The 20,146-nt window shown below is 39.6% G+C and overlaps 1 protein-coding gene across 1 annotated transcript; it reads left to right on the top strand.

The window, feature by feature from the left end:
- The first annotated feature begins 233 nt into the window (after positions 1-233).
- Positions 234-18,291, top strand: EIF2S2 (eukaryotic translation initiation factor 2 subunit beta). Its single transcript, XM_090286262.1, has 9 exons — positions 234-399; positions 5,504-5,681; positions 7,683-7,786; positions 11,081-11,216; positions 11,755-11,855; positions 12,432-12,580; positions 14,782-14,838; positions 17,113-17,198; positions 17,817-18,291. Exons 1-9 carry the CDS (start codon positions 385-387, stop codon positions 17,990-17,992), a joined length of 1,002 nt encoding a protein of 333 aa, XP_090142388.1. The 5' UTR covers positions 234-384; the 3' UTR covers positions 17,993-18,291.
- Positions 18,292-20,146: the final 1,855 nt, after the last annotated feature.

Raw genomic sequence — 20,146 nt, 5'->3', positions numbered from 1 at the left:
AAGTCACCACCGGCAAAACACGCCTTCCCGGTAGTCTTCCTTATACGTCACACATACGCAGGGGTCGCTGGGCGGCCGTCGTGCTATTGCCCGCCTCCACTAGGAGGACTACAAGTCCCGGCTTGCCTGGAGACGCGATGTCGCCGGGTAACTCGCGCTAGCAGAACGCGCTAGGTCAGCTCCTCCGCGCGCCTGCGCCCGGGCGGGCTCTGCGCAAGCGCATTTCCAACGCTTGGGAGTCGAGGGCGGGGTGTCGTTCCCTTTCGCTGATGCAAGAGTCTAGTGGGTGGTGGGAGAGGTGTTGGTGAGATTTGTGCTGCCGCTGAGGCCTGGGGCTGACCCGTCTGACTTCCCGTCCGTGCCGAGCCCACTGGAGCCGCAGCCATGTCCGGGGACGAGGTGAGGGCCTAAACCTGGCGCTAGGGCTGGGGACTGAGGCGCGGAGCCAAACCCGTCCCAATGTGGGAGACCCGGTCTGCGGCCTAGCGGCCGGCCGCCATGTGGGGCAGCCGGGCCTAGGTGGCCCGGAGCTGCGGGCTTGGCCGCGCCCCGTTTCCCTCAGTGTGGCAGCGCTGAAGCCGGCATTTCCGGAATGGAGAGCACGTTGAGTTGCTCTCCCAGAATTGGGCTTGAATGCTGGTTAATGCCCCGACTGAACGAGATTGGGACTGGCGACCCCGGCATTCCTTTGGATTTGACACTGCAGCTCCAACACTCCTCGCTGGGCTCCGGGGCGGCGGAGAGGAGCCTCCCTCAGCTCCGGTGGAGCGCCCTCGTTAAAAACTTTTGCAGGATGGCTTGTTCTGGCCGGTATCCGCCCATGTTCTCATCTCCAGCATTATTTCTTAAAAAGACTAAGGAGTGGGGAGATAGGACGAGAGGGCAAGATACTTCAGCCTCAAAAAGTGACTAACCTCTGCAAGTTTTAGGGCAGAGTCGCTGAGTTTTCCTTCACAGAGTTCACAGCAGCGGGAGTGGGAAGTCCGGGCTGCGAAGCTGGCTGGATCTTTTACTACCGTCGTGCTTGTGCCCAAGCAAATTTTCTCTAATCCGTTTTCGCCATATTTATGCCGGTACATGTAAAATCAAAAGGCTTAAAATGAAATTAGATTTTAAGTGTTATCAGTTGGTATTGATTAATACTAGAGGGAGAGCTGCCTCTTCCTGGCCAGCTCTCTCCACCAGAAAAAAAAAAAATATATATATATATATATATGTATATATATATATATATATACACACTCCTGAATTTATAATTCAGTTCTGTAAACATTCGAGTGCTTGGTCTATAGGGCCTTGGAGGGAAGGAAGAGGAAAAATTCGAGGCTTTCTCGAGCATTGGCTTCTGAGGTAGTCCCTGAACGATCCTTAGAATATCCTCTTGGAAAGGCCCGATCACAGGGCAAGGGGATGGTTAAGAAGGCAAGTAGGGGTGCTCCCAGAAAGTAGAATATTGTCCAACTTGGTTGGAGTTAATTCCTTGAAATGTAGTCAGTGACTAATTTATGGAGGGATTTGAAGACCAAATTAAGGAATTCAGATTTATTCTGGAGGGGACTCCAGTCATTTGATTTTCACAAGAGCCCTTAAGATAGGTATTATTGTTAGGCCCATTTTTTGGATAAGAAAACTGAGGCTTAGAGTGTCGTATCATGTCCATGATCAAATAGTAAGTGGCTGAGTCAGTAGAATTCCAGATCTATATAATAATTCCTCCATGTAGTTGACTAGAAGGCTCTTGCTCTCTTAGGAGAAAACTGGGGGTCTAAAGGAAGTAGGTGGTTCTTGCTTGGAGGTCATGGTAGACATTGCTCTGGGCTACCTGTTTTTCAAAAGTTCTGAAAGTGGCAGTGTTTCACTTGTTTTCACCCATTTTCTCCCATTTTCTAGGCTTCTCATGACCTTTAACAAATAAAGTACTAATATAGTGCGAAGTACTGTGGGGTGCTGCTATTTGTGTGATTTCTCTTGTAAAGTGCTCCCAACTGTTTAGAGGAGGGAGAGGTCAACTAGTTTCCACAGAGGGTAGAAAGAACGATCAACATGGAGATTTGTGGGGGTGGAGGATTCAGTTTTAGCATTGAGATCCAGTTTTAAAGGAAGTGGAATATGGCAGAACAAGCATTCCAGTAGAGAACTTTTGGAAGCCAATATAGTATTAAGCAGCTTGGCACTTTTTAGATCCAACTTCATTTTACAGACTGGAAGCTAGGCCCCATGGAGGTTAACTTGCCCAAGATCACACTGCAAGTTAGTGGGACTAGAACCCAGCTTTTGACTTCCACACCGGAAGGTTCTGGTTCTTCCGTACTGTTGGCTAGATAAGTATTCTTAGGCCAGTCCTTAACTTCTGATTTCTTTACAGACAAGTGAAAATCTGTACATGGAAATAATTGAACTGTACACATTTCTTTTTAAACTTGGCAATTAAGCCAAAATTCCCCAAAACATAACCTCTTTTAACCTAGTGGAACCAAGACCCTTAAAAAGCAGCATTCTAGAAATATGAGTGCTACTTAGTAAGGAAAAATCCCCTAATCTGCAGGCATTCATTCTTTTTCAGACCAATTTTTTAAAAGTGCTGTGGATAGTTAAGATTATTGCTTAGTACAGTACTATACCCTAGTCACTAGGTGTCAACATCAGGCTTCCACACAACATGGTAAGGTGGTTTATAATTGAAGCTTTAAGCTAAAAAAGAAGTTTCTGATTAAAAATGGAATGTGTGGTGTACCAAGTTTACAAAACACAGAAGAATACAAAAAGAAATAAAAATCTCCCAGAATCCTATCACTCAGAGATGACAACACTTGGCATTTGTCCTGCTCACCTTGCTTCTCTAGGTTCTTTGTAACTTACACTTCCCTTCCCAGTGTGGTGTGTCCATAAAGTTAACACCTGCGTAAGGTATGATGTTTGGGAGTAGGTTTCCAATTTGATGAAGCAGCTTAGGCTGTTGTCAGGGTAATTTTTTCTGGTATTCCTTTTTCTCATCTTCTGCAACCCAGTTTCTGAATGGAAATTTAGAAATGGAAAACTTTTGAAGGCTTTGTTGTGGGCTTAAAAAAATTAAAGAGTCCAGTTTTTCCATAAGTGCACTGTCAGCAACTGTTTGCTTCTCAAATTCAAGCTAGTCTTATAAACAGAACATTTGGAATGTGATAATTTGTTGTCATATGAAAGTCTTTAAAAACCATTTTTTAAGTCAAGACTGACATGGTCTTGTGGTTTGGTAAAAGTCTGCTTTGGGCACTGCTTTGGGATCCCTGGTTTCCTTATTTTTAACTCTTAAGAGCCGTTGTGTGAATAAAATGAGGTGATGAGTGTATCTTAAGTATCCAGAGACAGTAATTAAGAGAGATGTTAATTATTTTGTTGTATAATTCCTGCATGTTTCATACCCTTTATAAGGCTACAACCAAACTGTTAACCTGTAGGCCTAAATATGAATGTTTTCCACAGGATAAGAAGGCAGTTGTGAAGCTATCCTCTTCTGATTTCAGGATCCCTCCCATCTTTGGTCTGTCTTGCTGAGTAACAGTTAAAAGATAATATTGTAGGGCAGCTTCTTGAAAAAAAAAGAAAAAGGCAATAAATGAATTGTAAGCCCTGCCAGACAACCAAACTTATATTGCCTGGAATGCTGTCTGCCCTTTTGCCAAATCTCCATATCTAGGGAGTGCGGATGAACTGTAGCTGCCTCCTTGGAACAGATAGCAACACTCCATGTAGTATCATCTGTGGCCTAGTAGGTTAGCAGTAGGGAACTCTTCCTTCTGGTTCTTCTCTTCTTTAAGTTTGCCAAATTAAGTTCTTCAGACTGACTGCATTTATACAGTTAGATCCTTATAAAGATAGAAGAGGATAACTTTGAAATGAGACTGTATCAATTTCTGGAATGTCTTGCAGATCCTTCTCTATTGAATGAGATGATAACTACCCTACCTTATTATAGACCATAGTTTGATTTCAGTGTAGCCCAGTTTCCTTAATGTATGTGCAACATAAAGAAATTAAGTTAATTAAAATCAATTCGGGGAATATTTTGAGAGTTTCATGTTATATCTTGGAAATTACATCACCCTGTGTTGATGAAATTTCAGTGATAGGAATCAAGAGATACCATACTGCCCTGGCTGGTGTGGCTCAGTGGATTGAGTGCGGGCCTGGGAACCAAGGGGTCACAGGTTCAATGCCCAGTCAGAGCACATGCCTGGGTTAGGAGGCCAGGTCCCCATTTGGGGGCGCATGAGAGGCAACCACACGTTGATGTTTCTCTCCCTCTCTTTCTCCCTCCCTTCCCCTCTTTCTAAAAATAAATAAATAAAAATCTTAAAAAAGAGAGATACCATAGTCGATGAACTGTGAAGCATTATATAAATCATAATTTCTTTAACATTGAGTACTTTTGTGCCAGGCACTGTTGTCAAGTGTTTTATATTTATTTATTCATTTAATCCTCCCACTAACCTTGTGAGGTTTAGTTTTGGTTCTGCTACTGATCTCCATTTTATAGATGAGGCATGGAGAGGGCAAGAACTTAGCTGGGGTAATACAAGTAAGAGCCAGAGTCAGATTTGAATTTAGTCAGTTGGGCTCCAGACACTTCACTGCACTGTCACAGCAGTTCATTAGGAAAAATGCTAGAATGGGTAGAATTTGGACAAAAGATTGGTAAGGGGTTTAGAGAAAAACACTTTGGATTTGAATCCAATTCTGTTTGACTGCAAAGACTTCCCTCTTTTCTACTCTTCTGGCATCTGCCATGTATGTTATTTAAACTATTATGTCTAAAATAACTTTATCTGTATTTTTCCCAAGTGATCAGTACAAACAGATAATCTACAACAAGTTATAAATTAGTTTTTCACTTATTCTATAGTGGACATCAGATAAAAATAACCTAAGAAAACTTTTAATGTTCCAGAAACAAAGAGCAGAGTAAAAGGTTGTGTAGAAGTTTCTCTTACTCAGATACAGATTTGCTATATGAAGGGTTGCTGATGGGTTCCTCAAAGATTTGTCGGAACGTCAGGATAAAATTTTAAAACCACTTAAAAAAATTAGGTCAAGTCTCCTGGTGTAGCAACCGCATGCAGGTTGTCAGCCTTAAGTAAATGTGAATAACCTGCCTAGGCATTGGTTTTCTCATCCACCAAGTGAGAGAAGTAGCATAGGTTGCTGCAGAGGTCCCTTCCCTAAGTTCCATGATTAATTCATCATGAAGTCTCCACATTTGCTCATGAAACTAAAAGCGAAGTTCCTGTGTCTTGTGATAATTTACAAATTGAAAGACAGATGCACATGTTTAAGGAACACCCTCTGTCTCTACCTCTTCCCTATGTTTAATAGTTTAAAGAAGGTTGGGTGGACTTTTTTATCCTAATTTTGATACTTTAGTGCATCAAATACTCTTTTAAGAGTATGTGTTGATACTGCATATTTGGAATATGAACATCATTAAAAAAATTACTTGGTCCCTTTTTTATTGTCTTTGAAACAGATGATTTTTGATCCTACTATGAGCAAGAAGAAAAAGAAGAAGAAGAAGCCTTTTATGTTAGATGAGGAAGGGGATGCCCAGACAGAAGAAACCCAGCCCTCAGAAACAAAAGAAGTGGAGCCAGAGCCAACTGAGGACAAAGATGTAGAAGCTGATGAAGAGGACAGTAGGAAAAAAGGTCAGTGGTAAATGTGAGAGTCACTGTTTTGCTGAAGGACCTGGTTCTCTTCCATTGATGTTTTAGATTTTGGCATACATTGACCTCCCAGCCTGATGAGGCTGTTCCCGAAAGTTGAGGCCATCCAGTCAGTCTGTGTGCACTGGACCTTCCTTACCAGATTTCTGATAGACACAGGGAAGTTCTCACTGTATCCACAAGTGGCAGAGATGACAAAACCTTGTCATTACAGGGCTGATTTTCCAGTCTAACCTGTCAGGTCTCTTTTCATATTTTAAGAGTGGTTGATTTGAGTATAGGCAGAAAGAAATAGGACCAAAATAGGCAGTTTTGTGTCTTAGTGAGTCTGAAAACATAGAAGATATTAAAATTATTTTTTTAATGTTTCAGTTTAGACAACATTATCATTAGTTATCCACTCTTGTACTTTAACAGAGATACCATTTGACTATTAGAAAGAAATGATTTAGTAAACATAATGTCTGTTGAATATAAGATGCTGTTCAGGGGATGGAGAGAACTGACATTCATTGAACATCTGTCATGCTAAGCGTCATGTATAAGAGGGGAGGCTCTCAAAAAAACAGAATTATCTTCTGGAGGGCAGGCCCCTTGTAGTAGAGGCTTCCCTGCGAGGTGAGTGTTCTAGGAATTCACTGAACCCAAACGTAGCCTCCCAGGCTGCGTTTGGGTTCAGTGAATTTTTTTTGAAGACTTCAACACTTCTTCCCCATGAATGCACTGCTCACACCATGCTGAATGTTCAGCAGTTTTTGACCCAAAACAGCATTACCCCTATACCCCACCCTCCCTATTCACACAATCTCGCCCCAAGCGACTTTTTGTTTCCCTGGATGAAAAAAGTCCTCAATGGGAAATGTTTTGCCCGTGTGGAAGAGGTGAAACAAAAAACGGTAGAAGCACTAAAAGGCATCAAAATTGACGAGTTCAAAAACTTTTGAGCAGTAGAAAAAAATGTCTCAATAGGTGTATTGCATCAAATGGAGAGTAGTTTGAAGGTGACTGAAGTTTAAACAGTAAGAATAAAATAGTTTTTTATAAATAAATTCAGTCTCCTCTCATATGTTTTAAACAAAATTGGGAAGTAAGTCATTCTTGTAATAAGACAAAATGAACTCTAAAACGGCTCCTTGAAAAAATCTTTGTAGCTGAGGGATCCTAAAATAGTCCTAGTATACAACAGGGCAGAACAAAAGGAAAACTTTTTGAACGGAACCCACTATTTCTCACTAACGATAGGTAAAATTTTATTCATATTGTAGCCTTATTTAAAGAATGTGAAATACTTTATAAGGCTTTTTGTTGATTGACTGATGTAATAGCATTTAGAGTTAGGCACTAGGATTTAGGTGAACAAGGCATAGCCCCTTAGTATTTAATAGGGAGACAGATAAGCAAGCTGTTAAATACCTCCACTGGGGTGACAGAAAGTACTATCGAAGCACCCAGAGGGTACACAGTTGAGAAAAAGGAGAGATAGATAGGCTTAGAGAAGGCTTTTTGGTAGAAGTAACTTCTAACCAAGATTGAAGGTAAGCTACCTGGAAGGTTCCATGGGAAGGGTTAGAGGTGAGAGACTACACTAAAGTGGAAGTAGTTCATTTGGGCTGGGACCAGGGATTGAGGTATGGGAGATGAGCTAGTAAGCAGAACTGAAGAGATAAAGCTGGAGAGCCTTGGAAATTGTGTTAAAACCCTGACTTTGTCTTGGAAACAATGAGGCACGATATGATCAGATTCATACTCTCAACATGATTCCCTAACCACATTTTTCCTACAAAGCTTTGAGTCGACCTGCCATTGTGTTTCTCAGAACCATAGCCTTTGTGGTTGAGGAAGAATCCATGGTACTAATTAATACTCAATCTCTTTATTATGTTGCCTTGATTTATTGATAGCTGAAATGTTGGTTTAACTCATAATTGGATGCTTTGCTTTCTGCAGTTAATAATTGATCATTTCAATTACCTGTCTTTTTAGATGCTTCTGACGATCTAGATGACTTGAACTTCTTTAATCAAAAGAAAAAGAAGAAAAAAACAAAAAAGATATTTGATATTGATGAGGCTGAAGAAGGTGTAAAGGTAGTATTGCTTTCTTATTGAAGGTAAAATTTGACCTCTTGAAAGGTTGCTAACTGGCTGATGTTTCTCCCTCTTTGTCTCATATCTTATTAGCATTGCTTTTATTAAGTACTTAATCACCGCTGTTAGGGTCATTATGTCTGACATATTTTAAAGGAATTATAAAGGGATGTAAATTTAGGTTTTACATATCGTATTTGTGTACCTGCAAAATGATTACAAAATGCTCTTTGTCTTTAACTATACTGAGATTGGCTGAGGGAGAGATATTTCAGTAAGTGAAAAATCCTGTGAAGCAAATATTCTGATGGTTTCCTCTGTTAAACTTCGGTGGCATGTTGAAGATACACAAATTTTATGTGGACCTCTGAGCAGGCAAATGAACCCCCCTGTGGTGTTTGGTGGCCCATGATCTTAATGGCCTATAGGAGAATCAGAGCACTCAGGCTGTTTTTTTATGGAGTTCTCTGATCTTGTAGGTTGTCTTAATGTCAGATCAATTTCCAATACAAATATTTCATAATTCTTTTGAAGAAGTAGATAGATGGATGAGTGGGTAGGTTAATAGGATGGATGGAGGAATTAACTGAAAGTGTTCTTCCATTACTTAGAGCTACCCTTTTAAAGACCCTGTCCAGGAACCTTGAGCAGAGCTTTCACATTTGTTTATAAAACTCAGGATTATAGTAGTTTTATGTATACATGGAGAAAGAGCAGGAGTTGAGAACACACATACACGTACACCAAGGGTCCCATTTTGTGTCTTCTACCCAAAATTTTCTTTGGTAAATAGTTTATTTGCTCAAACTTAAGGAATATCCCATATGTAGCAGGGAATGTATATAGTAATTCACTGAATTTTGGAAACTCACAATTTTGATGACCTGGTTAACTCAGCAAATATGTATTGGTGAGTAAAGCGAGTCATCAGGTATTGTGTGCTAATTGCTGAGGTACTGAAATGAATATTTTTCCTGTTTTCTAGGATATTTAGAGTCCTTTAGAACAAGATGATTTTACCTGGATTTATCTTATTCTCTCCCTGTTTGGGGATTGTCTTCTCTTCCTACTGTTGCAAGGAAATTGAGAAAAAGAGAAATGCTCAAATTATACTGAACAAGTGAGGTTAAAATGTTCTGAATAACAAAATGACACGGAGATGTGCCATAGAAAATCTTGGTTCACAAAGTGTTTTTTGGTTGATACTTTTGTAGCTTTTGTCCTTAAGAATCACTTATATACGCTCTACTGTTATTGATTGGATACTTTTTTCTCTGCTACTGAAGTCATAACATAAGAAGTCGGTAGAAATATCCTTACCAGTCAAGGCATGAATGTTAAGTGTTAAGATCTTGGGTTACTCTCCCACCTGAATTTTCAGACCGTCACAGGGCTTTTGAAAACTCTTGGAAAACACTGCTATTCTGTCTTTCACCAGGAGTTACTTAGCCTCAGTTTGGAAGTAGATCTTCTGGGAGTAAAATAATTGCATAAGACTAGAAAGCTGGCTGGTGTGTGCTAATTTATATTTGGCGTATCCGAATTTCTCATTCATTGACTGTCATCTTAGAGACTAGGTTAATAACTGGTTTCTTGTTTGTATGTTATCTGGCTAATATACATAGGCTGTTTAGTCTTTGGTGGCTAAATGTGGCACTAAGACTACACAGCTGGATATGTGACCTCAAAGCTGAGCTTCATTTACTCTGAGCTATTTACTATTTAAACTTTTCTGCACATAAGATTTCTGAAATTACTATAGCCATTGCAGACTGGTTCAGTATGTAGGCACACACAAGTAGATATTGATAGGCAATGTTGACAGCACATTTCAGGATGGGGAGCTGGATAAGTTGGTGAAAGGAGGGATTTATTAGGATATTGGAGACTGAAACTTGGCCTTTCTGCTCTTCTTGGGGTTTTATGACTCATTTCTGGGTTGTGATATGCCCTATTTACATATATGACTATAGCAACTAATCTTAACAATAAACCTTTACCTTGTCTCCATCCATTCATCATATGATCCTAATTCTCCATGGGTTCTGCCTTTCTCCTCAGTGATGTCATCTATTGAAGTGATGCTCAAAGACCTCTTTGCAATCTGGTTGCAAGGTTGACTGTGGTATATAATAAAAAAGTATTTAGTCTTTGTCTCTGGTTCCTGGCACATAGTTCCTAAAACCCTTGGAATCTTTGGAATGATGAAAGTATCTTTTGAGATGACTGGTAGCAGGGAGCTCCTGCATAGCTTCAGAATAGGTCATCAGAAAGATGAAGCCATGATTAGATGATTGGAATTTTCATATACACCTAGCCACTCTCACCTCTTAACCCCTACCTCCTCCCTGGAGAAAGGGATTGGAGATTGAGTTCAATCACCAGTGGTCAGTGATTTAACTAGTCATTCCTGCATGATGAGGCCTCCATAAAAACTCCTTAAATGATGGGGTTTGGAGAGCTTCATGGTTGGCAAACAAATCAGGGTGTTGGGAGAGTGGCATACCTGCACAGGGCATGGAAGTTCTGCACCAGCTTTCCTTCCCTATTCTTCTCTTCCATTTGGCTGTTCTTGCATGGCATCCTTTACAACAAACTGATAATAGTTAAGTGCTTCCTGAGTTCTGAGTCATTCTAGCAAATAATCAGCTTTGCAGGGAGGGATTTGTGGGAATCTCTGAAACTGTAGCCAAGTCAGAAATGTGTGTAGGTAACCTGGGGACCCACTCTACTTGCGACTGGCCTGTGAAGTGAGGACAATCTTGTGGGACTGAGCTCTTAAACCCGTGGAGTCTGTCAGTAACTACAGGTAGTTTCAGAATTGAAATGAATCATAGTTCACCTAGTTAGTATCAGATAGTTGAAGAATTGGTATGGGAAAACACCATGTATTCAGTGTCCAGAGGAGAAAACCCTCAGACTGATTGCATCAGAATACTTAGGAACTTCTTTAAAATACTCCTGACCTGTTTCTGCTAAAGATTGTCAGTCAAAAGATTTAAGAATCCCAGGTGATTTTGACAGTGGCTTGGTTTGGAAACATGGATGATAATTTTAAGATCCCAATGCTGGTGAATAAGTGAAAGGAAAAGATCCCACAAAACTGTCTTGAATTTCCAGTGTAAATGACGGACACAATGAGCCATTTTGGCTCACCTGTGAGAGGCATATCTTATATGTTACTTCAGTTTTGAATATTTAATTTTTTTTCCTTTAAAAGGATGTCAGCCCCCCCCCCTTTTCTTTTTGAAGTCTTAGTATCAAAACATTTAAACTCTTGTCTTAATTTCTTAGGATCTTAAGATTGAAAGTGATGCTCAAGAACCAGCTGAACCAGAAGATGACCTTGACATTATGCTTGGCAATAAAAAGAAGAAGAAGAAGAATGTCAAGTTCCCAGATGAGGATGAAATTCTAGAGAAAGACGAAGGTAATATTGGGGTCTCAGCAGCTTGTTTCTAGGTTACTCAAGCCTTTTACCTACTCTCTTTCATAGGTGGGTCCCTTCTTTATTTTTCTTGGCTCTTATTTCCACCTGATTATGGAAGCCAAAAAGAAAGATTTCATGGGGGAAGAATTTGACAATTGTGATTAAATCGTGTGAATTAAGGAGATTGGGGAAATTAACTGTAACTGAATTTTAAATGTTTAAAATTATTTAAAAGGTTTTTGTTAAAAGTGCTACTTTATTAGTTTCTAAGTGCCATAGTGTCTTTAAAGAGCTTTACTGTAGTCAGCAGATTTTTTTTATGGATGTAGTTGTGTCTTAAGTGCTTCAGAACAGTTGGATGTTTTTTTCTCTAATTATCGAAAGATCCCTGTCTTTAATAAGAGGTTGTTTGTAAAACTTTATGCCTTTGCATTGGAGGCTGTTGTGAATGCAGTTCTGGGAGGGAAGACAGGTCTTTGATGCTTCCATTTCTGTAGATCTGCCTCTGCCCCTCATTCTTAGTCTTTGTTATCTGTAGCTTTAGAAGATGAAGACAACAAAAAAGACGATGGCATTTCATTCAGTAACCAGACAGGCCCTGCTTGGGCAGGCTCAGAAAGAGACTACACATATGAGGAGGTAAGACAAATTCTGTTATGGAAAGGGGTGAAGCTATTCACTAGAACTCAAAGAAAAGCAAGATAAATGTTACCTGAATTGGACGGGCCATTGAACAACAGACTGATTGATAGTGAAGTAGACTCAGAGGTCACATAGCTTCATATGGGGCAGCCTGCTCAGAGTGTGGCAGTAATTGCAGTGTTCACGGTTCCCATCCAAATCTGTGAACTTGTAAGGACATGGAGGTAGAGTCCCCTGGAATGGGAGGGGGGAGCAGTGGGAGAGCAAATGGCTAATTTGGTGCCAGGAGAGCCTGGAGTTTGCTTGTTTGGGCTTTCCTGAATCTTACTTTTCCCATAGAAGTAGCAGAATTAGTAGGGGTTTGTTCATTAACTATGAATAAGTAATTAGCATTCATAACAGATCAGATCCTGATTGAGAAGTGAGTCCTGCTCTCATGGAGCAACTAGAATGTGGTGATGTGTGTGTATATTTAGTAAAAAGTAAAGTTTGCACTGTTTAAAGGTAAAGCAAAGATTAAAGTTTACTCCACTATTAATAAGAATGCACCTGAATACCACTTTATTTCTGTAGCTACTGAATCGAGTGTTCAACATCATGAGGGAAAAGAACCCAGACATGGTTGCTGGAGAGAAAAGGAAATTTGTCATGAAACCTCCACAGGTTGTCCGAGTAGGAACCAAGAAAACTTCTTTTGTCAACTTTACAGATATCTGTAAACTGTAAGTTGGTTAATGGAGAATCTCCATTCCAAATGCCAGATTTTTAGTGGAGTTTATGTGAAAGGTCCTCGTTGAGGACTTTATTGCAGGTAGAAAGAGAATGTACAGCTGTCAGTTGGGTTGAGGGAGGTCAGAGTTCAAGTCTATCAGTTTTTCCTACTCACAGGTCTCAGGGTTTATCAGACATCCAGAGGTGAGAGAAGCCAATTCATACTCATGCGTGAGAGTGGATCCTAACCAGATGGAGTGAAAAGTGAGCCTGGCGAGCCAAGGAAGATAGAAAAGGAGGCTAGGGTTGGGCCTGCCAAGTGAGCTCCAGGAAAGTGGCTAAGTTTGTTGTGCCTCTTCCTTGAATGGTCATTGCCAAAGACACAGAGGAAGAGATTTCAGCTTTCTTAAGTACCATCACATTCCATTATACTTCATGCCTCCCTCACACTCACTCTCTGGGCCTGGCTCTTTTCAGCTCCTCAGCCACACCTTTTCTGGCAGATTCCTTAGGGCAGCTGACCTTATCTACTGTTTGTTCTTTAATTTCATAAGTGAAACCTGGTGTTGCAGATAAAGGGAAAACAGGTAAACAAAAAAAGAAAATAATCACTAAAAATTCCATCACCCAGAGATAACCACTTGTCTTTATTGCTTATGGGCGTTACTTAAAAAGATTTTAACTTTTTTTTTGCTGATGACAGCAGTATAAGCTCATTATAGAAAAATTAGAAAAGACACGGTAAAGAAAATGGAAAATTGTAGGTTTTAAGAGGTAGGTAATCAGCTCTGGCCTGTGTGGCTCAGTTGGTTGGGCATCGTCCTGCAAACTGAAAGATGCTGGTTCAGTTCCTGGACAGGGCACAGGCCTGTGTTGTATGTATGGTCCCCATTTGGGGTGTGTGGAAGAGGCAACTGATCAATGTTTCTCTCTCACATTGATGTTTTTCTCCCTCCTCCTTCCCTCCTCCCTCTCCAGAATAAAAGAAAAAAAAAAATTTAAAAAGGAGATAGGTAATTATAGTTTAACATTTTTATGTTTAGCTAGTTTTATGCATACATTTTAAAAGGTATACTGGTTTTAAACCTGTTTTTCTCTTAACATATCGTGAAACTTAGGTCATTAGTCTTCATAAAAGTTTTTAGTAGCTACACAACATATTCTATCAGTTTTTTAGTTAGACATGGTTGCTCCCAGGTTTTCCTTATCAGAGGCAAAGCTACAGAGAACATCCTTATACATGTATCTTGCCAGTGACTCAGAATAGACTGTTAGGGCAAAAAGTACCAAATGGAATTGAGTCCAAAGGAATGGGTATTTTTGTAACAAACATTGGCAAATTGTTTTCCAGCAAGCTTGTACCAATTTATACTCCCCTAGCAATGGGGGCGCTTACCTGGTTCATTATATTTTCACCAACCCTCACTCACTACGTTTTGCGAAAAAAATAACTGTCTTTAAAATTGTAATAGTACCTGGCTATCAGAACAAGTTCAAACAGTGCCAAGTGAGTACAGTTAAAAAGTGAAAATACTGTATTAAATGGCTTTGAGTTGCATTTGAGTTTTTCATTTTATATGTGTATGTCTTTTTTTCTTTTTTCTTTTTGGTATGTGGGGACCTGTCATGTTCTAAGTGCAGGATAGAACGGATGTACTGTAATTTATTTAAGCACTCCCCAGTTGGTGGATATTTAAGCTGTTTTCTGTGTTTCTGCCGTTATGCTACCATGAAATGCTTCTCTCTTCCATTAAAAAAAAAAAAAAGTTTTCCAACAGGAAATATATAGGGATTAGCATAACACACACCCAGGGTATCTTATTGGCTAGATGTATTTGACCTTTTGACACATTTGCTTCAGACATTTTTACTTCTTTACAAAGAGTGTTTTACAGTTACAATTAAAGCCATCTTTGTATCTCTTTCATCTTCCTTCCCAGAAAAAAGTATTTTCCTCTAAATTTGGTGTTTACCTTTCCTGTCCATGTTTCTATTTACATATATATGTACAGTATTTATAAATAACATGTAATATTGTTTTATGGGCTTTAAAATGTATCATATATCTTTATTTCAGAGTTTGATGACCTTGTGCACTAAAGTCCACCTAATAGCAGAGTAATTAAAAATTAAAACAGTGAACAAGTTGGTTTTTTAGAAGTTTGGTTAGATTTCCATAGAGGATAGTTGACATATTCCACTTTCTTTTTAGATTACATCGTCAGCCCAAACATCTCCTTGCATTTTTATTGGCTGAATTGGGTACAAGGTAAGAAACTATATTCACATTTATATATACAGTAGTTATGTACAGTATTTATTACTGGACACTTCATAAGAACTTTTCTTAATTTGAAAAGGATATGTTTACAGGGAAAAAAAAAAAATTCACCTGATTATCAGAGGAACTTCTGGGCCACTGAAAGAAGGAAATCAGTTTATTTCTATGGGAGAGCTTGGCTGCTTGGGAATAGGAAACTGAATTAATGGTGGCTTATCTGAATAGGCCTGCTGGCACCAAAATGAAGACCATGGCACTGCCATGTGTAGTTTCCTGTCATTAAGTGGATTCTTGGGTCTTTATGGAGGAAATTAATTAGATTTCAAACAAAGTCATTTTCTTAGGTCAGAATTTATTTTCTAAATTGTTAATAGGCTACTGATGGAATACAGCTTATAAACTGATGAGTGGCACAGGAGAAACATTGAAACAGGGATCCCTAATTAGTTACTTTTCTGTCTTAAGGGCTGACCTGTTGAAGGTCCCAGTCCATCCCCATTCAGGGGTGCCAGGAACGCATGGAGTTTGACCATAAGTGCTAGGAATCCAACTGTCCCTTGAAAAATAAGTAGATTGAGGGCATAAGAGTGATGACTAACACATATTGAGAGCCTTGGGTACCATTTCAGTCTTTATAACAGTTCCATGAACTATTAGTAGTAACTAATATTATGCATCTTAAAGATTTGGAAACCAGTTCAGTGAAGTTGTAGTTGGTCACAAAGCTAGTTAATGCTACTGTCAATGTGCAAACTCAGGTCTGCCTCTCTTGGGAGCTCGAGTTCTTAAGCGACGTAATTCTGTGCCTTGCTGGCAGTAGACTAACTAAGGTTGTTTTCTTCCTAGTCTTTAAACTCAGTTTGTTGGAATCTGCTACACTTGCTGTGGGGTTAAGGAGTAATTTACTTGACTATGTAGGCTCTGTTGTAGAATTATTATAAATTTGTTACATAATCATTGTTTATTTTTAACTTATATAAACTAATGAAGGAGTGAAAACTAGCAATGTTTTTCCTACTTCTCAGAATAATTTAGTTTTTGAAGAGGTAGGGTAAAATTGAAACATTGTGACCAGTGAACTTAAGGTCAGTGGGTTTAATACAGGGTTGTTGAAAAAATTCAATTTCTTTTGGCAGTGAATGAAAAAAATTTCCTACATCAAGCAGTGAATATCACCATAACCTGGAGATTAAGGGGTCTAGTCCATGGAGGATAATAATAAACCCTTATAGTATAAGAATCACAGGAGAGGTTCTTGCAAAAGCCATTTTACACTGAGCTGTGGCACAAGTAGAAATTTAACACTACCTGGCTGAATTTTGTTTCACTTCGATTTTAATTTTTAACAAATAACGTGTAGCCTAGAGCTTTGGTCTTTCAAAGTGTTTATAATCAGCTTCAATTAAAAAAAATTCTCTTTAAGCCTCATTGACAATGTGTGGCCTGTGACTTTAACTGTACTTGAGGGTTTAACGGTTTTATAGATACATTTCACACATTTAAAGGTACAATTCATTGTTCACATAATTAATCATTACAATCAGTTTTAGGACATTTTCATCAAGTTTACTTTTATATTATTATTAATTATTGTACTATTTTCCATATGAACAACTGTAAACCTACTTTTGCCCACCCCTGTAGTTGGTGCTTAGAATTTTTAAGGATAGATCCTACTCTGCACATGGTAAGCATTCAGTAAAAGTATGTTTTTTTCTAGTTGGATAAATGGGCCATCACACACAGTTAAGGAATCAATTTGTTTTAGACTGAAAATCAGTTATTATCTGATTTGTTGCTGGAGACTTAGCTGATAGAAATTGGATTGTTAGGAAATATGGATAGGTCATCAGGTACCAACTACTCAATTAAAAATAAATTTTGAGAAACAGGTAGTATAGCACTACTTCTAGAACTTATCCTATGCCATTGAAAAAAATATATGTATGTACGTATTTTTAATAGCATTTTTAAAAAGATTTTATTTTTAGAGAGGGGAAGGGAGGGAGAAAGAGAGGGAGAGAAACATTAGTGTTTGGTTGCCTCTTTCATGCCCCCAACTGGGGACCTGGCCTGCAACCCAGGCGAGTGCCCTGACCTGAGAATCAAACTGGCAACCCTTTCATTCGCAGGCTGGTGCTCAGTCCACTGAGCCACACCAGCCAGGGCTTGAATATATTTTAAATTCATTAAAGTTTCTGGAATGCAGTTCCTTACAAGAAAAAACTGTAATAATGGAGATATTTTTGTTTTCTTTCATAGTGGTTCTATAGATGGTAATAACCAACTTGTAATCAAAGGAAGATTCCAACAAAAACAGATAGAAAATGTTTTGAGAAGATATATCAGTAAGTGTATAATTTAATCTGAGTACATCACTCTGAAGTGTTCTCATCAGGCTGTATTATTTTGCGGAGAACCATTGGTTTGTAATGGAGCTGGAAAGGCTGGCCTTAAAGGATGAGAGAAAATGATAGTTACGGGGAGGTGGATTCTGGTGGCTGATTAGGGGTGCAGGGAGAAGGGTTTGGATTTCCTAAGAAGGTCCAGGCTGAAGGCCAAGCTAGAGAAACCTGTCAGCATTCAGACCTGGTCTGCCTTTGTTTTCCTCATCACTTAAAATTTGCAGGTCTCTTCTCACCTAGGGAAAGCTAATAAGGTTCCTCTCAGTGGCTGTTCTGTAGAAGAACCAGGAGTAGGCATCTGGCAAGCATTCTTGCTTCCTTGGACATTTGGAGTTTTTTTTTTTCAACCCAAGGTTTAGTACCTGAAGCATCACAGCAGACAGCTTGTGTTTTCATACCCTAGAATAGTTTGGCTATAAACTTACTAATAAGTTTAGCTAAGTTTCCTCAGTCTGGGTGTCAGCCTGGGCTTGTGGAGTTCAGTGTAGAAGTGTTTCAGAGGGAAGAAACCTTTGCATCACTGTGGCCACCAGGTAATTCTGTATGTTGCTTTTCCTGCAGAGGAATACGTCACCTGTCACACGTGCCGATCACCTGATACAATCCTGCAAAAGGACACCCGACTCTATTTCTTACAGTGTGAAACTTGTCATTCTCGATGCTCTGTTGCCAGCATCAAAACCGGCTTCCAGGCTGTCACGGGCAAGCGAGCACAGCTCCGTGCCAAAGCTAACTAATATGCTAATCACCACTGATTTTACAAAGTTGTGGAAATTTGGCTGGACAGGTTTACCATCAGAGTGGATATACCATTGTATTAAAACAAGATAGAAAAGCTGCCAAGCTCTTTGGCGTGTGGCTGGTTGGTCTGAAATCCTTGCAAGATGCCGATGCTCAAGCTGTTGACATATTCATTGCCTCCTTTAACAACTGTCAGAGAAACGTGATGGGGTAAGGCGGTACTTTTTAAAAATCGTTCATAGACTTCTGTAAAATGCAAGATAAATTAAAGTTATTATAACAGCGATTCTTCCAATTTGGTTTGTTCTTCAGTTTTCTTTTCTATAGAAATTGTGCTTAATGAATTCAGCAAAAACAGTTTGTGCCTGGGCTCTGGCGGTTTCTACATTCCTTGTCCTAAGAAACTGGACGCTGGTAGTGGCTCCCGTTGGACTGCCATTTCTTCTCAGCTTCTCGTGAGATACATAAAGTATACACAGCTTCCCATGAGAGGGTGGTTGGAGCATAAGATTTAGGAGGACAGTATATATTACATAGAATTGAAATTCTTTTCATTATGTGAGGATTGTTGCTACTACCTCACTGCTAATTCCTCCAGCTGTCACCGTGAGGGAATATAAGGTGCTAGGTACCCTGCCTCCTTTGAATTTTCTCCTTATTGGCCACAAAGAGCATCTTAGAGCTGTGAAGTGTGTCTCATATTGGTGAGTAAGAGATGTGGCATGTGCAGTACAGAGAACTCTTCTGAGAATAAACCGTGATACTAGAGGAAGTTTTTCTTTTTCTTCCCCAGCTTGTGTTCTGGGTTTGAAAAGACGCACCACATATGTTTTTCTATTTTCTGTATTAAAAGTATCTTGAATGTGACCATGGAAAAACCAAGAGGTAATGCTACCTGAGTGGTGCTTCTGGTGCCTCCAGTTCTGCCTTCTGAGGATTTGGCTGAGAGGGTATTTCTCCATTGAGCATGGGGAAAAGATCATCTTATGTGTCTGCTGTGATCTGCCTTCCACACACTTGCCAAGGATAAGGGCATAACGCTGCTCCTACTTTCTTGTTGCAACACTAATCCTAAGCGTCTCAGGAGCAGCCAGTCACTAAGTCCTGAATGTCTTGACCACACTGTTTTTAATCACTGTGACTCTTAATTTTAAAGTACAAGCCAGGTGTTGTAAAACACTTTGGCCATAAAGTGGTGGAGGGAGCAGAGTATTCCTTCAAACAGGCTGAGCTGCCATCACTGCCCTGAACTCAACTGCTGTTTATAATGCCATCTTCCTTTTGTATCTACACCCACACAATTCCCAATGTTGGATGTTACTGCGTGAATAAAGCAAGAATCAGTGCCTCTTGTGTACTTAGTGCTCCATTGCTTTTGTGTGTATGTATGTGTTTTCATTTAGGGGGACCCTTTAGGGGAAGACATGGGACTTTATAGTTTGATGACAGTTTGGCACAGTTCTGTTGGCAATTTCAACCCATCCTTAACTTCATTCTCAAAGCAGATTCTCTGACCTGATCCTGACCCTTTAAGATAGTCTAGTTGAAGTATTTTTTTAATTGGATGACTGCCAGACCCATTCAAAATGGTGGGTTGCCCTAGGTTGTTACCCATTCACAGTAGCATCAGTCTCTTGCCTACCTACTATCTCACACCAGCCACGGCTCAGTTGGAGGGAATCTTCTGTAGCGAAACAAAATAATTTGAGGGTTTCTGATCATGTTCTAGTTGTGAGAAGAACTAGGCCACTATTTCCAAAGTGTCAGCAGTGTTGAATATTCCTAATCATGTAAAGGGGGAAAAAAGGGTTCCGTGGTAAAGTTTGAGATTAGATAAACAAGTTCCACGAGTACCTGTTTTAGTATGCTGATGTGCATTTTCATGTGCACATAAACATGTGATTATCTCTAGTCTTTGGAAAATATTCTTGATTCCATACCCAACCCCACTTACAGAAAAGCTTAAGCTTGTTTTAAGATATCTTCCTGGCTCACATCCATACTTCAGAAGTCCCTGCCCACTGTAAAATACTGTCCTGCCTACTTAGATATCAGCACTGAGAAGAGTTCTGTTCCCAGTGCCAGAACAAGCAGTGCCTAGTAAGTTGTAGGTGTTCTGGTGTTTGAATGAATTTCTTTTAAAGCATAGA

Source organism: Furipterus horrens, unplaced genomic scaffold, assembly GCF_987537825.1.
Source record: "Furipterus horrens unplaced genomic scaffold, mFurHor1.1.pri manual_scaffold_8, whole genome shotgun sequence".
NCBI classification, from domain to species: domain Eukaryota; kingdom Metazoa; phylum Chordata; class Mammalia; order Chiroptera; family Furipteridae; genus Furipterus; species Furipterus horrens.
Note: the sequence above shows the minus strand (reverse complement) of the source record. Positions and strands in the feature narration are given on the sequence as shown.